The sequence below is a fragment of the Onychomys torridus genome, chromosome 3, assembly GCF_903995425.1.
Source record: "Onychomys torridus chromosome 3, mOncTor1.1, whole genome shotgun sequence".
NCBI classification, from domain to species: Eukaryota; Metazoa; Chordata; class Mammalia; order Rodentia; family Cricetidae; genus Onychomys; species Onychomys torridus.
In genome coordinates, this window is record NC_050445.1 from 136,187,194 (window position 1) to 136,213,311 (window position 26,118).

Consider the following 26,118-nt stretch of genomic DNA (forward strand, 5'->3'; position numbering starts at 1 on the left):
GAAAGATGTATGGGAGAGGCATGAAGAAGCTGAGCATGAGTGGGAGTCTGCAGGAAGGAATAATGAACTTGAACTTGGTGGAGAGAGGAGAACATTTTACACCTTTGACAGCAGGGTCAGGCTGAACACCTGTCCCAGGAGCATGTATTCCGTATTCCAAACAGCTGTCTTTCTGTTGTGAGATTAGGTCACCTTTTCTGAATAGATATTCTTGATTTATGGGTCAGTGAAGAAAGATCTCCTGATTGGGGGCTCCCTGGTGAACACCTCAGGTATCTTCAAGGTGAATGAAGAGAATTATAAATGGCTTTTTTTTTTTTTTGTGAGAGATTCTCATCCTGTAGCCCTGGCTGACCCAGAATTTACTATGTAGACCAGGCTGGCCTCAAATTCAGATATCAACCTGTCTCTGCCTCCTGAGTCCTTGGATTAGAGGTGTGTGCCACCATACCTGCTTATTAATGGCTCTTTGTATGTTTGTTTTGTTTTGGTTTATTGGTATTGGATTTAGAATAGCCAAGGGAATGCTGGGAAACTTAAGTTGGAGCTTTTGCCATCGAAGATAAAGATTTGGAGCTGAGGCAGAGTCTAAGCTTTAGCAGAAACAATAAGGAACAACGGCAACAATGATAATGCCATTTTAAAATTAAAATATAATGACATCCTTTCCCTCCATTTGGTAATAGTGTTATTTGCCTCACATCGTTGTTGCCAAGCACAAATAAGACAAACATCATGGGTTTTGTGGAGCTGATGTGATATCCTCAGGTACGAAGGAGACTCTGGGGCCCAAAGGCCTGGTTTAGTCCTTCTCTGCTGTGCTTTCGTCCTGGGACTTTGGCAAGTTACTCAGCATTCTGTATCTCACTGTCTTATCTACAGAACAAGGATGATACAAGGGCCCCCGTCATAATGCCGAGGATTAAGATGAGTGATGTTTTCAGCGTTCTGAAGAGCACCCAGCACAGAGTCAATGCCATGCTACATAAACGGAGACATCATCCTGATAATGCCCCCTGCAGGATTACAACTATAGTGACCACTTGCTAGGCACAGAAACTGAACTCCCACAGCATCTAAATGGGGAGGAGAAAACAGGAACCTTGAGTTCTCCTATGAACCTTGACTCTCGGCTTATCAAAGAGCCATAAAAATGCCTGGAAGGTCTGGAGCCAGGAGGCACGCCCTTGAAGTCTTGGGAAAGCATTGTCTCCACCCTGCCCTTACTTACCTCTTTGGCTTTCACCAGGCCAAAGGTCCCTGCTTAGTGGGATCTAGTGCCTGTAGAGTGCCTGTACGGAGGACCTACGGTTGGCTGGAACCGGTTTGAGTGAGCAGCTGTGGAGACAGTTTCTTGGCATGACAGGTCAGGCTGACCAGAGATGTGAACATTTCTGACTTTGCGCAGAGAGTTTAGCTAGAGGTGAACTCTGGGGCTGAGGATGTATCTCAGTGAATAGACCGTTTTCCTAGTATGCATGAAGCCCCGAGTTCAATCTCTACTGCCATATAAACTGGCTGTGTGACATATGCCTATAATCCTAGCACTCAGGAGAGACAGGCAGGGAGAAGTTCAAGGCCATCCTTTGCTACATAGCAAGTTCAAGGACAGCTTGTTTCTAAATGTAAGGTTACACAGATTCTAGAGCCTGGAGGTGAAGAGCATTCTGTTCCTTGCTTGAGCCTGAGTATATGATGCCAGTTATTGGCCTGAAGGATGCCACAGATTTGGAGGTTCAATGGGCTATCCCAATCTCCTGATGCTTATAGCTACTGTATGTGGCACGTGCTAGCATCTACATCCTCAGGGAAGAGGCACAGGAAAGTTGGATGGTTAGGTGGAGGTCAGGCAGCTTTGTCACAGACAGAATCAAGAATTTAACCAGTGTTTCACTTTCCTTCTCTAGATACCAAGCTGCACCTGCATGTGAGGAGGTGCCCTGGCTGAGTCCTGAGAATGCCACATAGAAGGAAGAACACCACATCACAGGCAGGCACTGGGTGTCTTCTTAACTCTACTGGTTTTCCCACAGTGAGATAATCCCACCAATACAGACACTGACTCCGTTCAGGCCTTGTTGAGTGGGAGAACGATACTTATTTCTACTCCTCGCTATAATTCAAGGATGAGCCAATGAAAGGAAGGTGGGTACTTTCCAAACATCCTATACCAAGAGCCCTGAGTTAGGAAAGAATCTGACTGGCCAGGTGTAGTCTGTCATACATGTCCACTCTCACATACATAGAACAGACTGGCTTGTGTTTAGGATTGATAAATCTGCACTGGAGAAGCTGGGCATACTCAGAAAAAGGGGACAGTGGGTCACAACAGTGGTGTGTTGAGGACTCAATTTGTGGGCATAATTGCCAAAGGTTAGGGGTTAGGTGTTACCATAGAGACAACTATGAAGCCACATATGTGTAGCTGAAGATCAAGGAAAACAAATAAATGAAGCACATGCTTATTTTTTATTAACATTTATTATGTGTATTAATTGTACAAAATAATGGGTTTCATTGTTCTTTTTTCTTTTGGTTTTTGTTGTTGTTGTTGTTGGTTTTTTTTTTTTTTTTTCCGAGACAGGGTTTCTCTGCGTAGCTTTGGTGCCTGCCCTGGATCTTCCTCTATAGACCAGGCTGGCCTCAAACTCACAGCTTCTGGCTTCTGAGTGCAGAGATTAAAGGCGGGTGCACCACCGACCGGCTTCATTGCGATGTTTTAACACACGCATTTAGCACACAATGACACAATTTTATTTTTGTATGAGTTTTAGCACATCCCACTCCTGCTTTAAATATCTTGACCTCATTCCGATTACTGTATCACTAACTAGAGAAATTTATTTCTGATAAGGAAGATTGTTTTAAAGGCTACTCTGCCATCTGCTGGACAGACCTGGAATAGTGAGAAATTTGTTAGGAAGTAGAAAGACTTCTGGCCTCAGTCACACAGTGCTGGTTGCCTCTACTTGGTGGCAATCTCACTTGGCCGACATGTTCTTTCTCCCTGTCTCTTTTTTGATTTTGACTTTTTTTGGTGTGTGTTCTATCTTTTTCTGCTCTTTCAGTTCTGATTTTTTTTTTCCCCCAGCGGAGGATCAAACCCAGTCCCTGTGCTTGCTTGGCAAGCACTCTACCACTGAGCTAAATTCCCATCCCCAGTTCTGATTGTTTTTGGTCTGTGTGCACATGCTCAGCCAGAGGTTGACATTCTTCTCTTGCCCTTCGATGTATCTTTTGAGATGGGGTCTCTCGCTGAACCCGGAGCCCATTGATTCGACTATCTTGGGTAGGCAGTCAGAACCAGACATTTTCCTGTCCCCACTTCCAGGGCCCGGATTACAAGTGTATGCCACTGCACCTCTTTTCTTTCTTTGTATGTGGCTGCTGAGAACCTAAAATCAAGTCCTCATGCCTGCAGCTCATCATCAGCCGAGTCAACAGTTGAGCTCTCTCCCAATTCCTGCTCTTCTGAGTTTTGGGGCACATTTTAAAACTCGGTTTGAGGGGCTGCAGAGATGACTCAGAGGTTAGCAGCACTTGCTGCTCTTCCAGAGGCCCAGGTTTGAGTTTCAGCAGCACCCACTTTCACAAACATCTGGAGCTCCATTTATTGGGGGATCCAATACAACACCCTCATCTGGCCTTTGAAGGTACCAGGCATGCATGTGATACACAGACAAATATGCAGCAAACCCACATTAAAAAAAATTTTTTTAAACAAACTCCGTTTGAGAAATGGATGAGCTGTTATGTTTTGCAACCCCATAATTATGTTATTACTAATGATCTTTATCATTTGATGTTCAATTGGAGGTGGAGCTGATGGAACATTTTGGATCTCTGCTTTGTTTTAGTGTTTTCTGCAGGGGAATAAATACTGTCTGTTGAGGAAGAAGGTCTCCTCACAATGACACAGAGAATATGCTGGTCCCAAAGGTGATGCTCCAAATACTGACCCCCCCAACAACAAGGGCCAGTGTGGAGCAAAAAGGCCACATTTTCTGTGTGTTCTATCCCTGTCTCTGGACTTGCTGTTAGAAAACAAAGGTAAATGTATGGATTGTGCTGGTCTCTCCATGGCTGCCCCATCTCCCTTCTCTTCCTACTCTGACAACACTTTTGACTGTACTTTACTTGCTTAAATGTATGTATGTATGTATGTATGTATGTATGTATGTATGTATGTATGTATGTATTTAGAAACAGGGGCCTTTCTGTGTTGTCCAGGCTGGTCTCCAATTCCTGGCCTCACAATAATCTCCATCTCAACTGCAGGAGTAGCTGGGTCTGCAGGCATGTGCACTTGCTTATTAATAGCATTGCTTCTTTTTGTTATTTGTTTCCTCTCCTTATGATATAAGCTCCCCAAGGCTTTGTCTTTGGTGTCTGTGGGACCCTCAGCGTCTAGAACAATGTCTGCCACCTACTAGCACCAAAAAGTATGTGTAGGGCCAGTGAGATGGCTCAGTGGGTAAAGGAGCTTATCACCAAGCCTGGTGACCTGGGGTTGATCTCACACACATGGAAGAAGGAGAGACCTGACTGTCCTCTGACCTCCACACCTGTGCTGCGGCACCTATGTGTAGGCACACAGACAAATGTAGAAAATTGAAATATGTATATTTTAGATTCATTTATTTTATGTGAGTGTTTTGTTTACATGTATGCATGTGCACCATGTGCAAGTGAAGCCAGTGTGGCCTATAAAGGGAGTTCCAGGACAGCCAGGGCTAGCTACACAGAGAAACTCTGTCTCAACAAACAAACAAACAAACAAACAAACAAACAATATATAACAGCTGCAACTTAGCATTTCTTACTTTGGTCCCAGTACTGTATTGAAAAATTGCATCACACATGTATGGCTTTGTTTTTATGATATTTTTATTTTACATAAACAATGCGGGTCCCAGGAGCTTATGTAACTCACTTGTGTTTTGTTGGCTCATCTGCTGAATACAAAGCATAGACCAGTTCTGTCTCCACCCCGACATTCCTTTCAGCCAAAAAAGGCTTCCTTTTGACCGTGTTTTTGAGGATTACTTGTTGCGTGACCTACCTCGACTGTAAAACAGAGTAATAATCGTCCTTAACTCATAGAGATGAAGAAATAACTAAGACCGCACAGAAAGCACTTTGCCTGTGCCACACTTCAGAAGCATCGAACCCAGGAAGGGGAAATAGCCAGCTTTGGTGTTTTCTTTCATTTTCTGTCCTACGCTCCCTGTTGACATCCTCATCTCACCCTTTCGGAGGTTCAGAATAAAGGCGCAGGTAGCTCCACCTCCATACCGGAATTTCTTCCGACCGGCCTCTTCCGGTTAGTGAGGGAAGGCTCGTTTTTCACAGGACATAGGCGATTTCACTAATGGTTCAGCTGCCCCAACTTTTCCAACCCAAAGCTGGTGAGCGCTGGTGCGTTCTCCATGGAGGATGACAGTCTCTGGGTGCCAGAGGTTCGAGGTTATAGTCTGAACGCCCTAAGCTTCGCAGAGCCAAGAGGCCAGGACTACAACTCCCAGAGTCCCGCGCTCCAGGGCGCGCGCGTGCGCCGTAGCGGCGGAGGCGGAGGTGTCCGCTTCTTTAAATTCAGAGTAGGGCTCTGTTGGTGTGCTTGTGACTCTGGTTGCTCGGGTCCTTCCAGCACTTGTAGAGGGGCGGGAGGAATAAGTGCCTGACGTTTGGCAGCATCTCGACTTATATGCAGGCAGGCCAGTCCCTCAAGAGTTAGGCTGTCGGTGAGCGCAGGCTGTGCCTCGGGTCCAGCCTCTTCCCGGTCCTTTCCTAGGAACTGACTTGGAGAGGCGTGGAGGGGAAGAGAACGAGGCCTGCAGGTCATCTGCCGGGCCCACGCCGGATTTCCAGGAGTCTCCGGAGAAGCTGTCCTCCTGACCTGTGAGGAGACCCGGCCGAGTCCAGGCTGGCTATGAAGAGCGACGCCTCGACTTCTGCAGCCCCCTTGAAAGGGCTCGGGGGCCCTTTGAGGAGCAGCGAGCCTGCGCGTGCCCTTCCGGCCGCGTCACCCGGGGCGCACCTGCTAGAGGAGGCGGCCGACCTGTTGGTGGTGCATCTAGACTTCCAAGCCGCACTAGAGACTTGCGAACGGGCTTGGCAGAGCCTGGCCGAGGAGCCCGCAAGTGGCACGTATGTGCTGGGCTGAGTTCCTTTCTGGATCCTTTTGCGGGAGGAACTCGGTCTCAGAATTTCTGGCATTGCCAGATTGCACCAAACCTTACACCTTGCTTTCCCTAGGAGAGCCTCTCCGAGAGAGGCTGGTTGTTTATTCTGCACCCGTTACTGAGGAAGAAAGGGTCACTGTACAATGACGAAGGCAAATCATGCGACAGTTTGGGGGGAAGCCACAGCCAATTCTTTGCTCACTCTTTCAGTGAGGAAGGACAGGGTGGATGTATATTAAGTGTTCAGTCGTAAGGGGGTTCAGTAAGCAGATAGCAGGAGGCCTCCTTTGGGGCCTATTCACTCCCGTCCTTGTCAGATCATGGAAAATGGGGGTCAAGGCAGAAGTGTGATGTGGTCCGGTTAAGGATTGGATGAATTAGTTTTAGGAAATCCTTGCTTTTTCTAATGCATAGTCCTCCTCTGGCAGCAGGGGGCACCATTTCTGTGTGGAGTGTAAACCTTCCTTAGAGCTGTGTGAGCATACTCAGGAGGGAGTAGGCAGAATGAATAGTCAGTGTTGATAGCAGAGAAGCAAAACCTGGGGAGATCAGTGGTTTTAGGCGGGTGGAGGTTGCACCGCGAATGTTGAGGGCGTGGCTTATGGCCCCCTGGACGTAGATAATTCTAAACGGCCAGCTGAGTTCCCGCATGAACACCCAGTCAGATGCCTCTCTCCAAGCCCACTTCTCACTAAGCAAACTGTTGACTCCCACTCTCCTTCAGTGCACAGCTGTTGGCTGCATGCTTGCTGTATGCCATTCCCACAGGATTACTTTTCAGTTCATGCAATTCTGATTCCGCCTGGATGCAAAGAGCAATAGCTCATGTTCCTCTGAAAGGTTTCCAGAACTTAACTCCAGGGGGAAGGAAGGGCAGCCCAAGAGACCAGTGGTGAGGGTAGGTCCAATAAATATCAGAAATGGTAAGGGTGGTGGCCTCTGAGTTGGAAGCTGGATACCAGTCCCCGGGTGGAAGAGGGAATGGAGAGAGAGGAAGGCCTTCTAAACCTGACCTTAATCTTTCTGCCAACAGTGTTGTGGAGGTGAAGTGCTCCCTGTGTGTTGTGGGGATCCAGGCTCTGGCAGAAATGGATCGGTGGAGAGAAGTCCTGTCCTGGGTCCTCCAGTATTACCAGGTTCCTGAAAAGCTTCCTCCCAAAGTCCTGGAGCTGTGGTAGGTCCTTGTTGCTGACACTGGGTCAGTATAGGAACCCAAGTCCTCTCTTGAGGCAGGGTCTCATGACTCCTTTGTCCTCCTTCTCTATCAGTTCCCTTCAGATTCAGGTCTCCTCAGCTTGACCTCAACCCACAGGAGCTAAGGATGAGGAAGGCAGCATTTGGGTGTAGGATAGAAGGAAAGAGCTCACAGGATAGTAGAGAAGCAGGCTAATGAGAAGACAGGGCCATCAAGCCTCCTGCTGCCTCCTGGGGATTTCTAATCCTTAAAAAAAATTTTTTTTGGTGTTTATTTTGTGTATGTGGGTATGTGTATAAGTGGTGTGTGTGTGTGTGTGTGTGTGTGTGTGTGCGCGCGCGCGCGCGCGCGCGCATGTGTGGTATATGTGCATGTGTATATGTGGGTGCACATGCATGTGTGCTTGGAAATCAGAGAGGGCACTTGGAGTCCCCTATCATTCTCTGCTTTATTCCTTTGAGGCAGGGGCTCTCCCTGAACCTGAAGCTCATGTTCTTTCTTGGCTAGGCTGTTAGCCAGCAAGTCCCAGAGGTCCTCCTGTCTCTTCCCCTCGATGCTGGGATTATAGATGTGGGTGGACCACATCCTGCTTGTGATGTGGGTGCCAGGCCCCCAACTCTGATCCTCAGGATTGCCCAGCTAAAGCTTGTTTTAAAAAGTATTTTACCTAGCCGGGTGGTGGTGGCACACGCCTTTAATCCCAGCACTTGGGAGGCAGAGCCAGGCAGATTTCTGTGAGTTTGAGGCTAGCCTGGTCTACAGAGCGAAATCCAGGAAAGGCTCAAAGCTACACAGAGAAACCCTGTCTTGAAAAACCAAAAAAAAAAATTTTTTTTTTACTTTTTGTTTTATTTTATTATGTGTATGGATGTTTTCCCTGCATGTATTACATGCATTGCATGCACGTCATGCATTGTATGTCTGTACTGCATGCGTGCCTGAGTCCACATATGCCAGGAGAGGGTGCTGGATCCCCTGAAACTGCAGTTACAGATCGTTGTGAGCCTCTATGTAGGTGCTAAGAATTGAACCTGGGTCCTCTGGAGGAACAGCCAGTGCTCTTAACCTCTGAGCCATCTCTCAAGCCCTTCAATCTCTAAATTTTTTTCCCTCCAGACAGGGTTTTGTGGTGGTATTGTGTTCCCCGAAATATTATGCACCCTAATAAACTTATCTGGGGTCAGAGACAGAACAGCCACAATATTAAACATGAGGATAGGCAGTGGTAGCACACGTCTTTAATCCTAGCATTCCAGAGGCAGAAATCCATCTGTTCAAGGATACAGCCAAGCACGGTGACTCATGCCTTTACTCCCAGAGAGTGATGTCAGAAAACAGAAAGGTATATAAGGCATGAAGACCAGAAACTAGAAGCATTTGGCTGGTTAAGCTTTTAGGCCTTTGAGCAGCAGTTCAGCTGAGATCCATTCTGAATGAGGACTCAGAAACTTCCAGTCTGAGGAAATAGGATCAGCTGAGGAACTGGCGAGGTGAGGTGGCTGTGGTTTGTTCTGCTTCTCTGATCTTCCAGAGTTCACCCCAATACCTGGCCTCAGGTTTGATTTTATTAGTAATACCTTTTAAGATTCATGCTACAGGGTTTCTCTGTATAATAGCCTTGCCTGTCCTGAAACTAACTTTGTAGACCAGGCTGGCCTTGAACTTACAGAGATCTGCTTGCCTCTGCCTCCCAAGTGCTGGGATTAAAGGCATGAGCCACCATCACCATGCCCTGTTAGCAATCTCTAATTCTTAAAAAAAACTTATTATTTAAAAAAATTGTGTGTGTGTGTGTGTGTGTGTGTGTGCACGCGCGCGCGCGTGCTCTTGGAGGCCAGAAGATGTACTCAGATACTGGAATTTCAGGTAGCTATGAGCTGTCCAGTATGGGTCTATGAGTCAAACTTCAGTCCTCTGTAAGAGCAGTATGCACTATTAATTACTAACTCTTCAGCCTTCCAGTTTTTTAATTCTTAACAGTGTCCATGTCCCACAGGGTAGGGCTGGAGGACCTGGGAGGGTAGGATTGCAGAAATTTGTGGGTTTGAGAATAAGTCACTGACTCTTCTCTTTGGGGGACTGTGTTGTTTGGGGGACACAGCATCCTTTTATACAGCAAAATGAAAGAGCCTGGAGCTGTGCTGGCTGTGGTTGATGCCTGGCTCCAAGACCCAGACAACCAGGGTCTTCCTGAGTATGGATCATTGGCAGAACTCCACCTGCTCCGGGTGCTGCTACCCTTGGGCCGCTTGTCAGAGGCTGAGGGGCTAGTAGAGGGCTCTGCAGCTTTGAGCAAGGAGCAGCGGGAAGAAGTGCTCCAGGCCATCCACACAGCAAAGCAACAGCGTACGCAGGAGCGCTTGAGTTCTCAGGAGCAACAGAAGCTGAGCCAGGAGGGTAAGACTTCAGGGCTCTCTGGCCTCTGCAAAGAGGTCCCATGGTGTCCCCTGTACCTTCCTGACTTTCCTAAGATTAGAAACGTAAGAATTTACATCACAGAATGGAAAACCACTGTGTTGCATTACAAACCAAGCTAGACTTTCTGAAGTTTGAGCGCAAGGAGAGTCTACGTATGGGGAGGTGTTGCTGGGGTCCCTTGGCCCTGATTTGTCTTCCAAGTGCTGGGATTAAGGGCCAGTTGTGGTGGAGTACACCTTTAATCCTAGCACTCGGGAGGCAGAGGCAGGCAGATCCTGTGAGTTCTAGGCCAGCCTGGTCTACAGAGTGAGTTCCAGGACAGCCAGGGCTACACAGAGAAACCCTGTCTTGAAAAAACAAAACAAAAAAGAAAGAAAGAAAAGTTGCTTTTCTTTGGTGTCTGATTAGTCATTTCCTTGAGATCCTCTCACTGGATTTTTGCTTCCATCATGCTGGCTCTAATTCACACACAGCTTAACTAGGTAATTTATGAAATAAAAATGACCTCCTTCAGCTTTGGGTCTTTGTGCCCAGCCTCCTCTCTGCCTTCACTTAACTAGAGCTTTTGAACGTTTTGTTTTTTCAGCTGAGGTCTGTCTTGTTCATTAGTGTGCAGTTGTGCTGCCCAGTGGCTTCTGGTCGCATCCTCACAAGGCAGTGGAGTGGGGCTTGGAGTGGGATTGTTCTCTTACAGGAACTTAAGCCTTTGGCTCCAAACCATCTTTGCTCCTCAGTCCTTTCGGTTCCCATTCCTTCAGTCTGTGTGTGAATACTTCCAAGATTAGAACATTACCTGTCTTCCGGAGTGTGCCTTCTGTCTTTTTTAAAGATTTATTTTTATTATTTTAAATTATGTCTATGTATGTGTCTCTGTATGGATATGCCTGTGTGAATGCAGGTGCCCATGGAGGCTAGAGACATCGGATCGCCCTGGAGCTGGAGTTATAGGCAGTTGTGAATCCCACAGTGTGGATGCCACATATGTGTATGTGTAGAAAGAATATGTGAAGCCAGGCGGTGGTGGCGCACGCCTTTAATCCCAGCACTCGAGAGACAGAAGCAGGTGGATCTCTGTGAGTTTGAGGCCAACCTGGGCTACAGAATAAGTTCCAGGAAAGGCTCCACAGCTCCACAGAGAAACCCTGTCTCAAAAAACCAAAAAAACCAAACCAAACCAAAAAAAAAAAAAAAAAAAGAAATAGTATGTGTGTGTGTTTTATTATAGAAAGGTTGCTATGATATCACTTTATTGTGTGGTGGAATAAATAAACTAAATAAAAGTTTAGGTATGACAAAAATTATTGTAAATTGTTGTAAAACAAAAAACAAAACACACCAAAATTAACCAGACCAAAGGACTATACACTTCAGCGAACTTCTATATGGTTTGAATAGCCATTCGGAACAGAAGTTGTGGTTTCACTTTGGATTTCCTACTTCCACATTGATTATATTTTTATGTACTTAGCCACCATCAGAGACCAAGTATCTGTTTCAGAGCAGAACTAGAAAACAATTGGCTTTATACCTTCCTTCAGCATCTTCTGTCTTTAGACAGCTTGGGGATTGTTAAATTTTTCTCTTTTTAAAATTTACATGGAAGCCTGTTATTTTAGTCAGGAAATTATAATCCTGTTCTCCAAAGTACTCTTCTCTGTGGACCTGCTGGGGTCTTCTCACTTCTCTGCTAGCAGGCTGTTGGTTTCAGGAGTTGCTGGTGGCTGCCAGGCCATCCACCATTGCCTTAGTTAGGTCTCTGTTGTGATAAAACAGCCAAAAGCAACCTGGGGAGGAGACAGTTGTTTCATCTTACACTTCTGCATCATAATCCAGCGTTAAAGGAAGTCAGGGCAGGAACTGAAGACAGGAACCTGGAGGCAGGAACTGACTCAGAAGCCATGGAGGAGTGCTGCTTACTGGTTTGCTCCTCATGGCTTGTTCAGCCTGCTTTACTTTAGAACCCAGGACCATCACCCAGGGATGGTCCTGCCCCCTGTGGCATAGGCTCACCCACATCGATAATTAATGAAGAAAATGCTCCGCAGGCTTGCCACAGGCAGGTCTGGTGGGGACATTGTCTCCGTAGAGATTCTTCCTTCCCAAATGATTCTAGTCTGTGCCAAGGTGACGTGACAATGAACATCACAACCGTAACCTCTGTGGCAGGTCCAGGGGCTTCTGTCAGGACTGGCACCACTGGTCTTTGGGCTACTAGTAGTCCTGATTTTATTCACAATCCCAGTCTGGAATCCTCTACTGCATATATTAAAACCCTTCATTTCTCTGTGTTAATGTGTCACTAGTAAGGCTCTGAGTTATTTCTCAGTCCATTTGTAACATGAAGAATGCTGTAAAATACGGGGGCTGTTTTCAGACACACGCTTACACAGCTGAGTGGGTCTTGTGTGCGCTGACTGTGTCTTCATAGAGCCTGTCCTTAAAATGTCTTTGGACGGCTGTGGGTGTAGCTCAGTGGTAGAATCCTTGCCAAGCATCTGCAAGGTCATGGATCCATCACCAGCATTGCAAAAGCCAAACCAAACCTCCAGACAAGCAATGCTATTTTCAGAGCTTTCAGAGGTTTCTTTTGAACTATTTCATGAGCTGTACAAGGAAATCATTCTCGTTCTATTTTGATTGACTCTTCAGCTCCAGCTCAAGGTTCAGAGCCCGGGAAGCTGATTTGCCTGACTCACCCTGCAATGTTCTGTCCCCCGGTTAGGTTCATTCTCCTGGAAGTTGATGTCACTGCTGAGGTTGCTTCGCCAGCTTTGGGGCTCTGTGTCAAGCCACCTCCTCTCTCAGCCCTTCAGAAAGAGCCTCCTGGCCGCCTTGATCCTCTGTCTATTGGTTCTGCGGTTTGACCCAGGTGAGTGAAGAGCCCCTACGGCTGGGCCTGTGGGAGCAGGTGCTGCTGGGAGGGAGCCACCCCCTGTGACATTGTTCTCTGAGCCTCTTCCATAAAGAATAAGTGTCAGCCTCACCTGGAAGGAGAGACCAGGCCTAGAACCTAGGAGAGCAGTTGGATAACATTTACCACCCTGTTGATGGAGTCACCTAGGCCTCTGCTCCATCAAGAGACGATCTCTAGTCAGAATGCAAGATAAGGAAGCCTTCCTCATCATAACACCTGAAATAGTCTGTTGATCCAAGTGTCTCATGGCTAGTGTGACCTTGAAGTTGTAAATGAAATTCTGGTGCACTTTAGAAGGTATGGGAAAATAACTGGAAATGATCTTCTGGTTACAGAACCTTCCCTGCTGATGTGTGCTGGGCCTCAGGGTGCCTAGTCTCTTCTGCTTCACTTGAGATAGAGATGAGCTTCCCAAGTGAGACTTGGGAAGGCACCTGATTTTGTGATCACCCAGATGTGCAGACACTGGGCCACCGTTAGAGGACCACAATTTGAGAAACATATCCTGCCCCTTAAAATAAAGGCAAGGCCTTGCTGCATAGTACAGAATGTCCTCAAACTGTTTTGTTTCAGCCTCCCAAATGCTGGGAATGTAGGTGCGCATCACCAGGCCAGGTTTTCTGCCTTACTTTCTCTGAGTTGTGAGTTAGTCTCTACTTTTCTCAATAATTTAGACTTAGGATAGAATTATGCAACTTTCAAAACCAAGGGGAAATGAAAAACCTTGATTTTAGTCCATTCCTTTTCTTTCATTTTTGGTTGAGAAATCTAATAACCAGAAAGGCCAAGTGACTAGACCAGAGTCCACAGTTTGCTTGCTTTCAAAGCTGCCAACTTTTGACTTTAGCTCCTAGCTTTCCTCACTTCCCTTTTCTGTGGTCAGAGTTGGTTTAACCCTTTGCTGGACTCAGAGCAGGAATGCCCCCTCTGGACAGCTCTGTTGGTTATACAGAAAAATCACAGGCAGCTTCTGAAACACTGAAAAAGTCGGGTGAGCAGCCACACCTGACGGGGCATGCACAGTCTCTGTACTGGAAAAACAGATTTAAGAAAGGGAAGTATAGTTTATGTCTGTCCTCGACTGTCTGCTTTGTAGGCGTGATAAGAATTTAGAAATTCCTTATGACTTCCCCTAAACCCTTTTGTGTCATTAACGCTCATCTCCTAAATGGTGACGCAGAAAGCCGTTTGAACTTGGCTGTGCACTGGGCCGCTCAGAGCTTCCTCAGGAGAGGAGGACCGGGGTGGGAGGGGGGGGGGGGGGGGGGGGGGAGGGGTGGGCTGCAAATAGAACTTGGAAGAAGCAGGTCAGTTGCTGTAAGAAGCATGGGGTTCCATCCCCAGCCTTAGAGGAGTAAATAAATCCCTTTTTCTCTCTCCACCCCCTCTGCATCATGTGTGTGTGTGTGTGTGTGTGTGTGTGTGTGTGTGTATGTGCATGTGCGCATATATGTGCACAAGCATGGATTTGAGGTTGATGTTGGCTGCTTTTTTACTCTCCACATCGTCGTCGTCATCATCATCATCATCATCATCATCATCATCAGGACTGGGGATTAGGTCTAGGGCCTCATATTTGTGGGGCAAATGTCCTACCACTGAGCTCCAGCCCTGGCCTTCCACTTTAGTCTTTGAGTCTCTTCAGTGAACCCGGAGCTTGCCATGGGCTGGCAGGCTTGTGTGTGTTCCCACCGTGCCTGGCTTTGTGTGTTCCCACCGTGCCTGGCTTTGTGTGTTCCCACCGTGCCTGGCTTTGTGTGTTCCCACCGTGCCTGGCTTTGTGTGTTCCCACTGTGCCTGGCTTTCACATGGGTGTTCAGGATTCAAACCAAGGCCTTCACACTTGCTCTGCAGCACTTTACCCACCAAACCCTGTCCTCAGCCCTGAGCACTGCTCCTCCCCATTTTGAGGGGCAGGTCTGTGTGTTGCTCAGCCTCGCCTCAACCTCTAGTCCCAGCTGAAGCTCCTGCTGGGGTATTTTTTCTGTTTAAGAAAGAAATGTGTATTCCTTATTTGGAGGCCAGGGAGGAGCTGAGATACCATGCTTGCCTGGTATGTACTGGGGCCAGGGTTCCTGTGAGACCTGGTGTGGTGGCACATCCCTGTGCTTCCAGAATTTAGGGGATGAAGGCAGAAAGGTCAGAGGGCCAGTCTCCTTGCCTGCAGAAGTCCCGGGCCAGCCTGGGCTACATAAGACCCTGTCTCAAACAAAATAAAACAGCCTACCCAGATCAAACCAAAACAAAGATGGAAATGTTTATTTCTTGTTTGCTTTTTAAATCTGTAATCTAAACAAGGAAAATAAACAAATGGTAGATTTTTATTTTTAATGTAGTTAATTTCTGGTAAAATAGGTAATACTGTCGTAAGGCTCCAAACTGAAAAAACATAGAAAGGTACAAAATGTAGTGAAATTCTCCCAAAATGACTCTCCCCATGGGCAGCCATTGATCCCAGTGTATTTATTTTTCTCATGAAGTAGAACTGGGGCTTAATAAGCATTTTTTTTAGACTTTAAAAAATATGTATGAGTCTGCATGTTTGTGCGTGCACCACATGCATGCCTGGTGCTTTTGGAGGCCAGAAGTGTTAGATCCCCTGGAACTGGTATTACGGTTGTGAGCCTCCATGTGGATGCTGGGAACTGAACCCAGGCCTTTGCAAGAGCAGCGAGTGCTCTCAACCATGGAGCATCTCTCCAGCCCCAATAAGAATATTTTAATATAGGCCTAAGCATGGACTTAAGAAGAGGGGCCCTCAGAAGGAAGGGAGACGCACCTGGAAGCACAGGTGTGGGCTTCTGAGAGTCACCAGTGTCTGTGTATGTATCAGAAAGATTCAGATGTAATAGGTCTGGATTCCTTTCTAGATTATTTAAGGTTATTGTAATTCTAGTGGAGAAAACGTATCTCAGAGAAAGAAATTCCTTGTTATTGAGGAGGCTCCGAATAGCAGGAAGCCCAGATGTGTTTTCTAGCTACCATGGAGGGGCTGAGGGAAAAGCACTCATGGCAGGTTTTCCTTCCCCACAGCAACTCCTTCTTCGCTGCCCCTCCTCTACCAGCTGGCCCAGCTCTTTCGCCGGATCCAGAAGGCCACACTCTCTCGGCTCTACCCACTTGCCCTCCGTGACTGAGTGGTCCTACCCTGGCTGCCTTGGCCTCCGCAGTCCACATCTACAAAAGCAGAAACATTGTGTCCGGGGGCTGAGCCCCAGCTGGCACTATAGGCACGGGCCCACGTCGTTCCAGAGAGGGTGGCGAAGGCAGGTGAGCTGTGGCTTGCTGCCTGTGAACTCTCCCTTTGGCATCCCACTGTGAAGGGGCCTCGAAGGAGTGTGGAAATAGTGGTGCCCAAGGCCCAGCTACCCAGAACAGAGGTCTGGCTGCCCAGAACAGTTCTCTTACCTCTTACTGCAACAGTTCCTTAAAAAGAAGGGGTTCCAGAGCAGGGAATGTGTCGTGAAACACTGTTTTCTTGACAGAGGCAGAGGGTGCTTTCCAGGTGAGGGTGCTAAGGGAGCTGGGGGTTCACAAACATCTGGTGGAGTGGCCTTTGGCCTTCTGCTTCTGAGAAACTTTCCTCGGAGAATTGCTCCACAGCGCAGTATTTGAATTCGAGTGAAACCAGAGATGCCTCTTCTCCCATGCTCCTCCCACGGGTGCCATAATTACGAGGTAGTCGACCATCCTCTCCCACTGGTCCTCCCATGGGGCAAGAGGCGTTTTGCTATTCAGGCAGAATGTGGCTTCTGACCCACCCAGGTGACTGCTGAGAGCAAAGTGAGCCTGCCTGACCTTATCTCCGGGGAATGTGATCTTTCTTGGTGCCTCTTAGTCTTAGCTCAGTTTTCCAGGATGCCAGGGGCCAAGCACAGCTCTCTTGGACCCACTGTACCCCACTACCCTTTGACCTGTCCAGCTAACTCTGTCTCGTCACCATGTCCCCTTGGTACACACTGTGGCAGGTCCCTCTCTGTGCCCCGTTGGCCTGGTTGCTGTCTGTCTGTACAATGCCCAAGTTCCTTTGCCTGTGTGGCATGGGAAGTAGGCCAGTCTCAGCGCTCTGAGAGCTGAAAATGGAACTGGGTAATCAGGTGAGCTGGAAGAGCTGGGGGGGGGGCTGGGCTGAGGGGGCTGATGGGAGCCGAAGGGACAAACCTCAGCTTTTCTTTTGATGACCACAAAGGTCTCGAATGTTTCTTAGTAAATGCAGAGCATTCTGGTTCCACCAGTATGGCGGCCCTCAGCTGGCCACCCACGCCGGATCTCTGTCAGAGTGGATGATTGGGATTGCAAAGAGGTTGTGCTAGCTTTCTGCTGGTTGATTTTTAGGAACTGTGAGTCAACAGTTTCTCCTTAGAAGAGGAAACTTGACAGACACTTAGAATTCTATCTGAATCCTGAGGACCTGGGAACCATGATAGCCTTTCCCTGTCAGTTTGTGTATGGCTTTTAAATAGACCCCAGCTCACTGGAGAAAGAAAAGGATTCAGGAAGGGTTGAAATCCCTTGACAAGGATTCCTCTCTTGTTTGCTTTTGAGATAGGAGTTTCACTATTGTTACCCAAATTGGCTCAGAACTCTAGGGCTTGAGGGATGAACTCCACCCACCAGCTTCTTGAATATTTGTGACTCATGAACTTTATGAGAATGACTTTGAAATGAGAATCTGGACATTCACTGCCCTAGGAAAAACTCCTTAATGGCTTCCATGGCCACAGGATACAAATGCAGATTCTTCTGAAGGGAAACTTAGGCCCAGTGTTTGCAGGCTTGGCCGATTTACTGTGCTCCCCTGTTCCCTGGGCACGCTGTATTCTAGCTGCCGGGCAGGCCCTCCTCAGGCCTCTCTGCTGTGGCTTAGCTGTTACTGCTGGAGGGTCTTGTAGCAGCTTTGCCCCAGGAGACCCTTGGCTTTTCAGGCTTGCTCAAGGGGTACCTCACATCCTTCCCTAGCTCTTTCTCTTTCCCAGCCTCCATCTCAAGCCCCTCCCACAGTGGTGACTGATAGTGGTGGGAAGGTTTGCCTGAAGCTCTGAAGCTGCAGAGCAAGGCTCACATCCCTGCTCTGCAGTGTGGGTGATTGTTGGGCAGAGTTCAGTCTTCTCATCTGTAAGGCAGCCCTTAGCTCCCAGGGACTCGCACATGCATACATGGGCACTTAGGAGGCCGTTGGCACATTCTCCTGCCCCGAGGAAGAGTTCTTGTGAGTGGTTGCTGAGCTGAGGCCTAGCTGAGCATGCATAAGTGCTCAGAAGGGTGAACAAGTGGGTGATTGAAGAGGGCATGTGCTTTTGGCAACCTGTGTGGTCCTGTGCTATGAAACCCGGAATGTGTAGGCTTGATTGTGCCCAGCTTGTCTTTCTGCTCTCTCGAGATCCTCAACATGGGGCTCTGGTTATTGTCCTGAATGCTGCAGGGCTGTCTGTGTGTAGTCCTAACCACCTGGCAGTCAGGGGAGGAGCTTGCAGCCCAAACTGCTGCTGTTACTTTGGCCTTTCCAAGGATGTAGGCTGGTCCTCAGCCCTGGGCTTCACGGGGTCAGAGTGAAGGGAGGTCCTTCTTGGTAGACCAGTACAGTAGCCGTCAGCCAAAGGTGACTTTTTAGCATGAAATGTGGCTCATCTATGTAGACACATCCTGTAATTGTGAAACATACACACTAGATGTCAAAGACCAAGTACTAAACCATAAAAACAAAAACTAAACTAAAAGAATGGAAACACAAAGATTTTTATATTGATTGGATGTTGAAATGATAATATTTTGGATATATTGGGTTTAATAAAATTTACTGAAACTTACTTCAGCTGTTTCTACTTTTTGTAGTGTGGCTTTTAGAGTGTTTAAAATGTCTTATGCTGCGTGCATTTGAATAGTGCCATTCAAGACACCACACATACTGGCTGGTTCCAGAGGGGGATTGATGTCCGAGAACAGCAGTGCATGCTGGGATTGGAGATGTTGGGTCTAGAGCCGGCTCAGTTGCAGATGGTATCTTGCAGCCACCTTCTTTTTCAGTGAACGAAACTGAGACTCCGCAAGGTGAAACCGTTTGTCCTAAGTCACAGCCTGAATAAGATCCAGGCCTCCTGACCCTCCTAGTGTTCTTGCCTGGTCCCTCCCGCCCCAGTCCTCTCTGCCGCTCTCTGGCTGGAGTTCATGGTTAAGAGGGAGATGTATCAGAGCTACTGTGGCGGGTTCCTGGCGTTTGTGTCTGACCTGCCGTGTGGCGGGAATGAGGAGTCTACAAGCGACACTTCACTCTGCTGCATGGTAGATTTAGCCTTTGCTAGTTTAAAAAAAGAAAAAAAGTTTCTGGGCTATGCACTGCTTTGATAGAACTGCTTCTGATAGTTGGTAGTACACATGGCTCCAGACCCAGAGCTGGCAGTAAACTGTACCACCTCCATGTTGGGAAGCTGAGGTGGGTGGAGCCAGCAGCCACAGGGGCGTTTCAGTCTTACAAAGATGGATATTACACAGAGAATCTGGTTTGTCTTGTCTTTGGGATTTTTAACCACAGAAAAAGATTTGATCATAAAAGCTGTTGAGTTAAACAAAAATGTAAATTTTAAAGGTACCTTGACTTTGAAATTTGGATATAAGGATATGTTGCTTTGGAAAGAGAGTCTCTGCTTTTGTTTCCACAGAAAGCCAGAGGCTGTGGATTTGTTCCAGATTAAGATACATCAGGTTTGATCAGCCAAGACCACCTGAAAGGTCTCCAATGACACCATGGCCCAGATGATCCAACATCCAGAATGGTTTCAAGGCAACTTGCTCAGAGGTTCACCCTAATGGACTACTCCATAATCCTAAAATTTTCTTTATGTCCCCAAAAGATACAGCGCCCCCTTCCAGCAGGAAGTAGTAAGAAAAACTACGCCCACATTCCCAAAATTATCAAGCTGGCTTTGGAGATGGAATTAGCTCACTCCTTCTCTAAACCCAGACATATTGCTAAAAGAAAAGGTTAAGAGATTCTTGTGTCCCAAATCAGAAGAGTCCTCTGGTGTGGGACAGAGAAAAACCAATATTTTTCTTTAAAGTAGATTGATTATAAACGCAATCTCTTTCTAAAGAAGAGAAGGGGATATGATATAGATATAATAGGATAAAAGGGTAGATTAAGGAAGGAACTTACTTCTAAAGAGCAACAACTTGTTTAAAATGTTTTACATTGGTATAGATTTTAGTCTATTGATACAAACTTAAAGTTAATTTTGTTATACTTTGTATATATTTCTACTCGTGTTTAAGGTATTATGTTTGTATAGCTCATTTAAAATTATAATGGATAATTAAAAATAGATTAATAATTAATCATCTGTGATAATCATACTCATAGCCATGTTAGTTAAGTCTTCTAGGTATACATAGAGATATTTCAGATAGATAGGTAATCTTCAAATACTTCAAAGATCTTCAGAATATGGCATTTAAAATATTTTTAAAATTTAGACTTTCTGGACAGTGAGACATGTCTGCTCCTGGCAACACTGATTTACTTCAGAGACGAGGATGGGCATTGAAGATACTTCATATCTTATCTTCACCTTGTCAAAAATAGCCATTTGGGCAAGAAACTGTTCTTGCCTGGACTGCTTGATCGACTACGTGCAGGACCCATAGAAAGGTGACCACTGAACTTTGCTTGACAAACTGGTCCTTCAGGTTCCTGCTTCGCAGAGGAAACTGCCAGACATTCTACAGGACACTGAGAGAAGTGCCGGAGAGACTCTAGCCCTGTGGGCTGAAGACAAATGCCCCAACTTTACAAAGGAACATTATGTGACTGTCCAGGCTGCCAGCTGTCTCTGTCTACCCTGCAAGACTCCTGAAAGTTGCTTGCATCCTTCTCCTGGTTCTCAAGTAATATATCCTTCTGAGGTCTTTGATATGGTTGAAGACTAGATAGTTATAATTTCCTCAATTATGATAAAAGATAAGTTAGATATAAAGCCTTAGACTCACAAATATAAGATAGATAGGATATCTTCTTTAATATTGTAACTGTAATTCTTGCTTGATAATTGTTTTGTTATATGTAATTGTACTATGTAAAAGTTAAAACCTTCCTAAAAAAAAAAAAAAGAAAAGAAAAGAAAAGGGGAAGTGCTATGGATATCACTCTGTGTAAATAAAGTTCTGATTGGCCAGTGGCCAGGCAGGAAGTATAGGCAGGATAAGAGAGTAGAGAATTCTGGGAAGTAGAAGACTGGAGAGAGACACCGCCAGCCGCCGCCATGAGAAGCAACATGTAAAGACACTGGTAAGCCACGAGCCATGTGGCAAAGTATAGATTAACAGAAATGGGTTAATTTAAGATAGAAGAAGTAGATAACAAGCAGCCTGCCACGGCCATACAGTTTATAAGCAATATAAGTTTCTGTGTGCTTTCTTGGTTGGGTCTGAGCGACTATGGGACTGGCAGGTAAGAGAGATTTGTCCTGACTGGGCCAGGCAGGAAAACTCTAACTACAGTTCTCCAGGGGTGTGATGGGGTGAGTTCTCCAGGGGTGAGGTGGGGTGAGTGCTCCAGGGGTGTGATGGGGTGAGTGCTCCAGGGGTGAGGTGGGGTGAGTGCTCCAGGGGTGAGGTGGGGTGAGTGCTCCAGGGGTGTGATGGGGTGAGTGCTCCTCCAGGGGTGAGGTGGGGTGAGTGCTCCTCCAGGGGTGAGGTGGGGTGAGTGCTCCAGGGGTGTGGTGGGGTGAGTGCTCCAGGGTGTGATGGAGGTTGTTGTTCTCATCCTTTGTTCTTTCTTAGAGAATAGTTTTATCTCTGTGGATTCAACTACCACTACCTTCACTTGGAAGTTTCCCAGTTCTGTTTCTGACCTCTCAGGGTTTGCTTGTCTCCATTCCCAGCTACAGAGAGAACTCGTACCCATGCAGTACCCACCATGTTCCCATTCCCAACCATCAGCCTTTGCTCTTGTTACTCACTGGCTCAGTCCCAAACCCATTCACATCCAGCATTCTCTGTTCTTCATTTTTCCATGGTGTATCTAACCTGATAGCAACTCACTCTTCAGCCATGTTCCTTTTCCTGTGAGGTCAATGTTGTTGCCACTACCGAAATATGTTTCTCTTTTCAGACATGTTCTTGCACCTAATAATAAACCATTCGTTCCATTCAGTCAAGAGGCACATGTGGAGGGGGCTAATAGAGTGTCTCTCCTGCCTCATACTGCTGAGATGTATCTAAGCACCTTCCATAGATTAACAAATTGTACCTTGCAACACACTGGTGAGGCAGGGATGGAGATGACAAAGTAGATATAGCAGAACTCAGAAACTTGCTCAGCTTTACCTGGCTGTTTAGTGGTGCTGGGATTCGAACCTTGGCTGACTGGCACCAGAGGCCAAATTCTTACCTTCCACTGTTACCTAGAATGAAGCTGTCTCTATTCGTAAGAGGCCATGTAATAAAGATAAGTTGAATGGAGTTGGATTTGGGTCTTGAGAGTCAGAGGAAGGAGAGCATAGAATTGGCAGAAGCTGGGGAGCCAGAAAGGCCAACATGAAGCCTAAGGGGGTGAGGGCAGGGAGGAAGAAGGACCAGTTTTGGTACCTGTTTCAGAAGGGTCCTTGCTCAACTCACAAGCACTATACTGACAGTGACAAAGTTTGGTGGCTCTCCTGAGATGACTCAGGTGGACGAGCCACACTCCCAGCTACCATTGGTCTCAGCTGGATTCCGGCAGATTAACTGCCTCTTCGGAAAGGAGCCTCTGCATCTCTGGTCCTCTCCAGACGGTTGTCTGAGATCCTGCTTCCTCTTCCTAGTCTAGTACAAAGCTGGGAGCTGGCAAAATTGCCAGAGATCGTACGAGAGAAGCCTTCATATCCATTCCTAGTCTCTCTTTGGCAGTGGATGGCAGCCACCTTCCACTCACACCTCTAGAAAATTCTGAGGTGAATATGGGCACCATAGGATGGTATTAGGAGTGGGATTCCTGAGACTCTATTTTGTGAATTGATATCTTGGCTCTCCTTTCTTTGACAAATCATCTTTTCCTATGACTCAGTTTCTTTAAAATATGCAGGTGATGATCTGAGTTGACATTACTTTAGATGTCTTGAGGGATCAAAGCTTTAGGTGCTGGCCTCTAGGGTCTTAGATGCTTAAGCCACGCATTTTGTTGCGTCCTTGAGGATCTAAGCAAAGACTTTCTTTGGCCCGCTGGCTCTGGTTAAGGGTAAAAGTTAGGCGGTGGTGGCGCACACCTTTAATCCCAGCACTCGAGAGGCAGAGCCAGGAGGATCTCTGTGAGTTCGAGGCCAGCCTGGTCTACAGAACGAGATCCAGGAAAGGTACCAAAACTATACAGAGAAACCCTGTCTCAAAAAACCACACACACACACAAAGTCCTTCCCACCCCCAGGCAGGTGAGCTGAACAGGAGTCAAAGCTTAAGAGACAATGCCCTGAGATCATTTATGACATCAGCCAGTCATCTTGAGTGGGCGTGTGGAAGAATCAGGGCCAGCGTGAAGATGATGTCTTCTCCAACTTAAGACATCCTAATGTTGACTTTGGAAGAATTACCTAGGAAAAGGGCTGGTGGGACTGGGTGGTCTTACAGTTGTCCTGAGATTTGCTTCTTCCCTGGCGGTAGCCTGATTACAGCAGCCATAACCATGGAGACTTGAAAAGGGGGCCACTGTGTCTGTGACGCTATGGCCAAAAGTTTCACCCTCCTTTTTCCAAATGCCCTTCAGACTCTGAGATAATAATATCGGAATATCAACATTAAATATGAGTGTACTTAAGGTGGTGGGGGATACACAACACTACTTACCAATGTCAAGTGCTTGAATCTAGGTTGTCTCAGGATAAGCTATTGCTTGCTGTCTGTTATGGGCTGTGGGCACCTGGACATGGACACCTCTTTCTAGTTCTTTCCACAAGGTAAACTCCATCTTTGCCACTCCTTACCTGGCAGCACCATCCTAGATAGCTGAACTATCTAGTCAAAGTTTAAGCCAATGACACATGGACAAGCCTCTCCATGTAACGTTTGGCCTCCCAGTTTGGGTTCACAGCCAACAATCATACTGGGGCTCAGGCGTCTGGCACCAGACTCCTGGACATGAAGTTGAGCTCTGCATTTTACCAGTTGTTTAATGCGTACTAAGAATCAACTTCTGTAGGTCTCAAATTCTTCATCTGTACAACGAAAGTCTAAAATTTTATTTTCTGTAGTCTGTTGTGAGTAGTAAATGAAATAATGCACAGGAAGCCCCTAGCACAGTGTTTACTCAATATCAGGGAAATACCACACAAATAAATATGAATATCACCAGTAGGCCTAGATCCCAGCTCCTCAGAGGCTGAGACTGATGGACCAATATTCTACACAGTAAGTTTAAGGTTAGCCCAGGTAACGTAGTGAGACTGTCTCAAGAATAATAAAAGGTAGGCACTTAGTTGAGTACGCTTTAGAGAGGGAGCCCAACTTCTAAGGAAAGGGAATTGGAGGCCCCCCGCTACTACTGTGACGTCAGTTAAGCAAAGGCTGGCTTGGGCAAAAGCATCCAGAGACCCTAGGATTGCAGAAGGTCAGCAGTCTCCACTGGAGAAAAGGCTCCCGAGTCTTGGTGGTGTGCATGGCAAGACACTTGGTAACTCAGAAATGCCCAGAGAAGACCAGAGCACTCTGCGGGGAGCAAGCTCACTCTCTTGACTACTGGCCTGCGACAGCAGAGTCTTACTACAATAGGAGAATAGTGGAGATGCTGCAAAGAGAGGACACTGGGGGGGGGGGGGGAGATGAAGGTGAGAGTGGAGAGGAACCACCCCCAAGCACGGAAGGACAGAAACGGAGGACAGTATTGGGTGCCCGAGAGAGAGAAGAAACACATAGAAAGGCACATCCTGAGAACAGGCCAGACCAGAGAATTTAAGAATAAAACCTGGAGACAGACACGATGCCTCAGTGAGATAACACGACCCAAAATTGTGCCAGAAGAGCATGCCATCCCGAAAGCAGAGAGGAGGAGGCGGGAGAAAGAGAGGGCACTGCCCAGATCAAAGACCACCAAGAGCGAATGGCTCGAGGGAGGGAACTTCTAGAGCAAAGACTCAAGGAAAGAATCTTGAGAAAAAGCCCGAGGCAGGCTCCACCACCCGAGAGGCGTGGTCGAGTGAAGAAGGAGATCAAAGAGTTTGACAAGGTTGTTGCATACCCTCTTTTCCAGCCATCAAGTACAAGTCGGAGTAAAGTGGAAATTCTTAGGGAAAAATCTTCAGATGAAGAGAGAGTGAGCACAATTAAAAAACCTTATGGAAGGAGATTCTTGGCTGTGCCACCCTTTTTGAGAACTCAAATAGGAAAAACAAAGGATCAGTAAAGTTTCATTAAAAAAAAAAAAAAAAAGAATAAAAGGTAAAGAAGAAGCTGGGTGGTGGTGGCCCATGCTTTAAATTCCAGGGAGGTAGAGGGGAGAGGAGAGGAGAGGAGAGGAGAGGAGAGGAGAGGGTTGGGGCAGGCCGAAGGAGGCTGGGGCAGGCCGAGAGGCTGGCAAAATGGCTCAGTGGGTAAAGGTGATTGTGGCTAAGTCTGATTGCCTGTGTTCAGTCCCTGGAATCCAAGTGGTGGAAGGAGAGAACCAACTCTCACCAGCTGCCCCCTGAATGCCACACATGCACCGAGGCACATGTGCACACACACAAACACACACATAAAATAAGTGAATAAAACTTTTAAAAATATTGACAGATTTACCTGTTCAAGTCCTTATAGCTGCAATACCTGACAGACTGGAAGAGGGAAAGAGAGTTCATTGTGTGTGTGTGTGTGTGTGTGTGTGTGTGTGTGTGTTTAAAATTCTTCAAAGCAACACTGATGATAGAAGGTGGCTTTCATTCACCAAGAGACTTCGATAAAGACATTTACAGGAGAGCCAGGCAGCAGTGGTACATGCCTTTAATCTCAGCACTCGGGAGGCAGAGCCAGGCGGATCTCTGTGAGTTTGAGGCCAGCCTGGTCTACACAGCTGTTCCAGAACAGCCAGGGCTGTTACACAGAAAAACCCTATCTTGAAAAATGAAAGAGGAGGGTGGGAGGAGGTGGGAGGGAAGGGGAGGGGGGGGGGGGGGAGGGGAGGCTCTCTGAGTGGAGGCCAGCCTGGTCTACAGAGTGCATGAGTTCCAGGACAGACAGAGCTACACAGAGACCTGTCTGGAAAAACAAAAGGCCCAAACCGAAGAAACAAAAACCTGAGTATATATCAGCCACAGAGCACTTGTCTAGCACATACAAAGCTCTAGGTTTAATCCTCACTACCGCAAACACAAATCTACATATACATATTCATTCCTGTGAAGACCAACTTTTCCTGTATAATCTGTAGACATTATCTCTATTCACATGAGTATGGCTCAACTTTGAGGTCATCA

The 26,118-nt window shown here is 46.9% G+C and overlaps 1 protein-coding gene and 1 pseudogene across 2 annotated transcripts; both read left to right on the plus strand.

Moving 5' to 3' along the window:
* Positions 1-5,561: 5,561 nt before the first annotated feature.
* Positions 5,562-18,934, plus strand: Pex26 (peroxisomal biogenesis factor 26). Of its 2 annotated transcripts, XM_036182100.1 has the most exons (5): positions 5,562-6,147; positions 7,216-7,356; positions 9,479-9,774; positions 12,518-12,664; positions 15,743-18,934. In XM_036182100.1, exons 1-5 carry the CDS (start codon positions 5,930-5,932, stop codon positions 15,844-15,846), a joined length of 906 nt encoding a protein of 301 aa, XP_036037993.1. In that variant the 5' UTR covers positions 5,562-5,929; the 3' UTR covers positions 15,847-18,934. The 2 variants fall into 2 exon arrangements, with proteins under 2 accessions (XP_036037993.1, XP_036037994.1); XM_036182101.1 differs by lacking the exon at positions 9,479-9,774 and having other exon boundaries at positions 15,743-15,803.
* Positions 18,935-22,361: 3,427 nt separating this feature from the next.
* On the plus strand, positions 22,362-25,070 carry LOC118580263 (annotated as a pseudogene).
* The last annotated feature ends 1,048 nt before the right edge of the window (positions 25,071-26,118 follow it).

What these genes read in the sequence shown, in the direction of transcription:
- Pex26 (XM_036182100.1), top strand. Translation starts at nt 5,930, where the DNA reads ATGAAGAGCGACGCCTCGACTTCTGCAGCCCCCTTGAAAGGGCTCGGG. An exon ending in GAGGAGCCCGCAAGTGGCAC is followed by an intron (nt 6,148 to 7,215) that starts GTATGTGCTGGG and finishes TTCTGCCAACAG; the next exon opens with TGTTGTGGAGGTGAAGTGCT. An exon ending in CCCAAAGTCCTGGAGCTGTG is followed by an intron (nt 7,357 to 9,478) that starts GTAGGTCCTTGT and finishes TGGGGGACACAG; the next exon opens with CATCCTTTTATACAGCAAAA.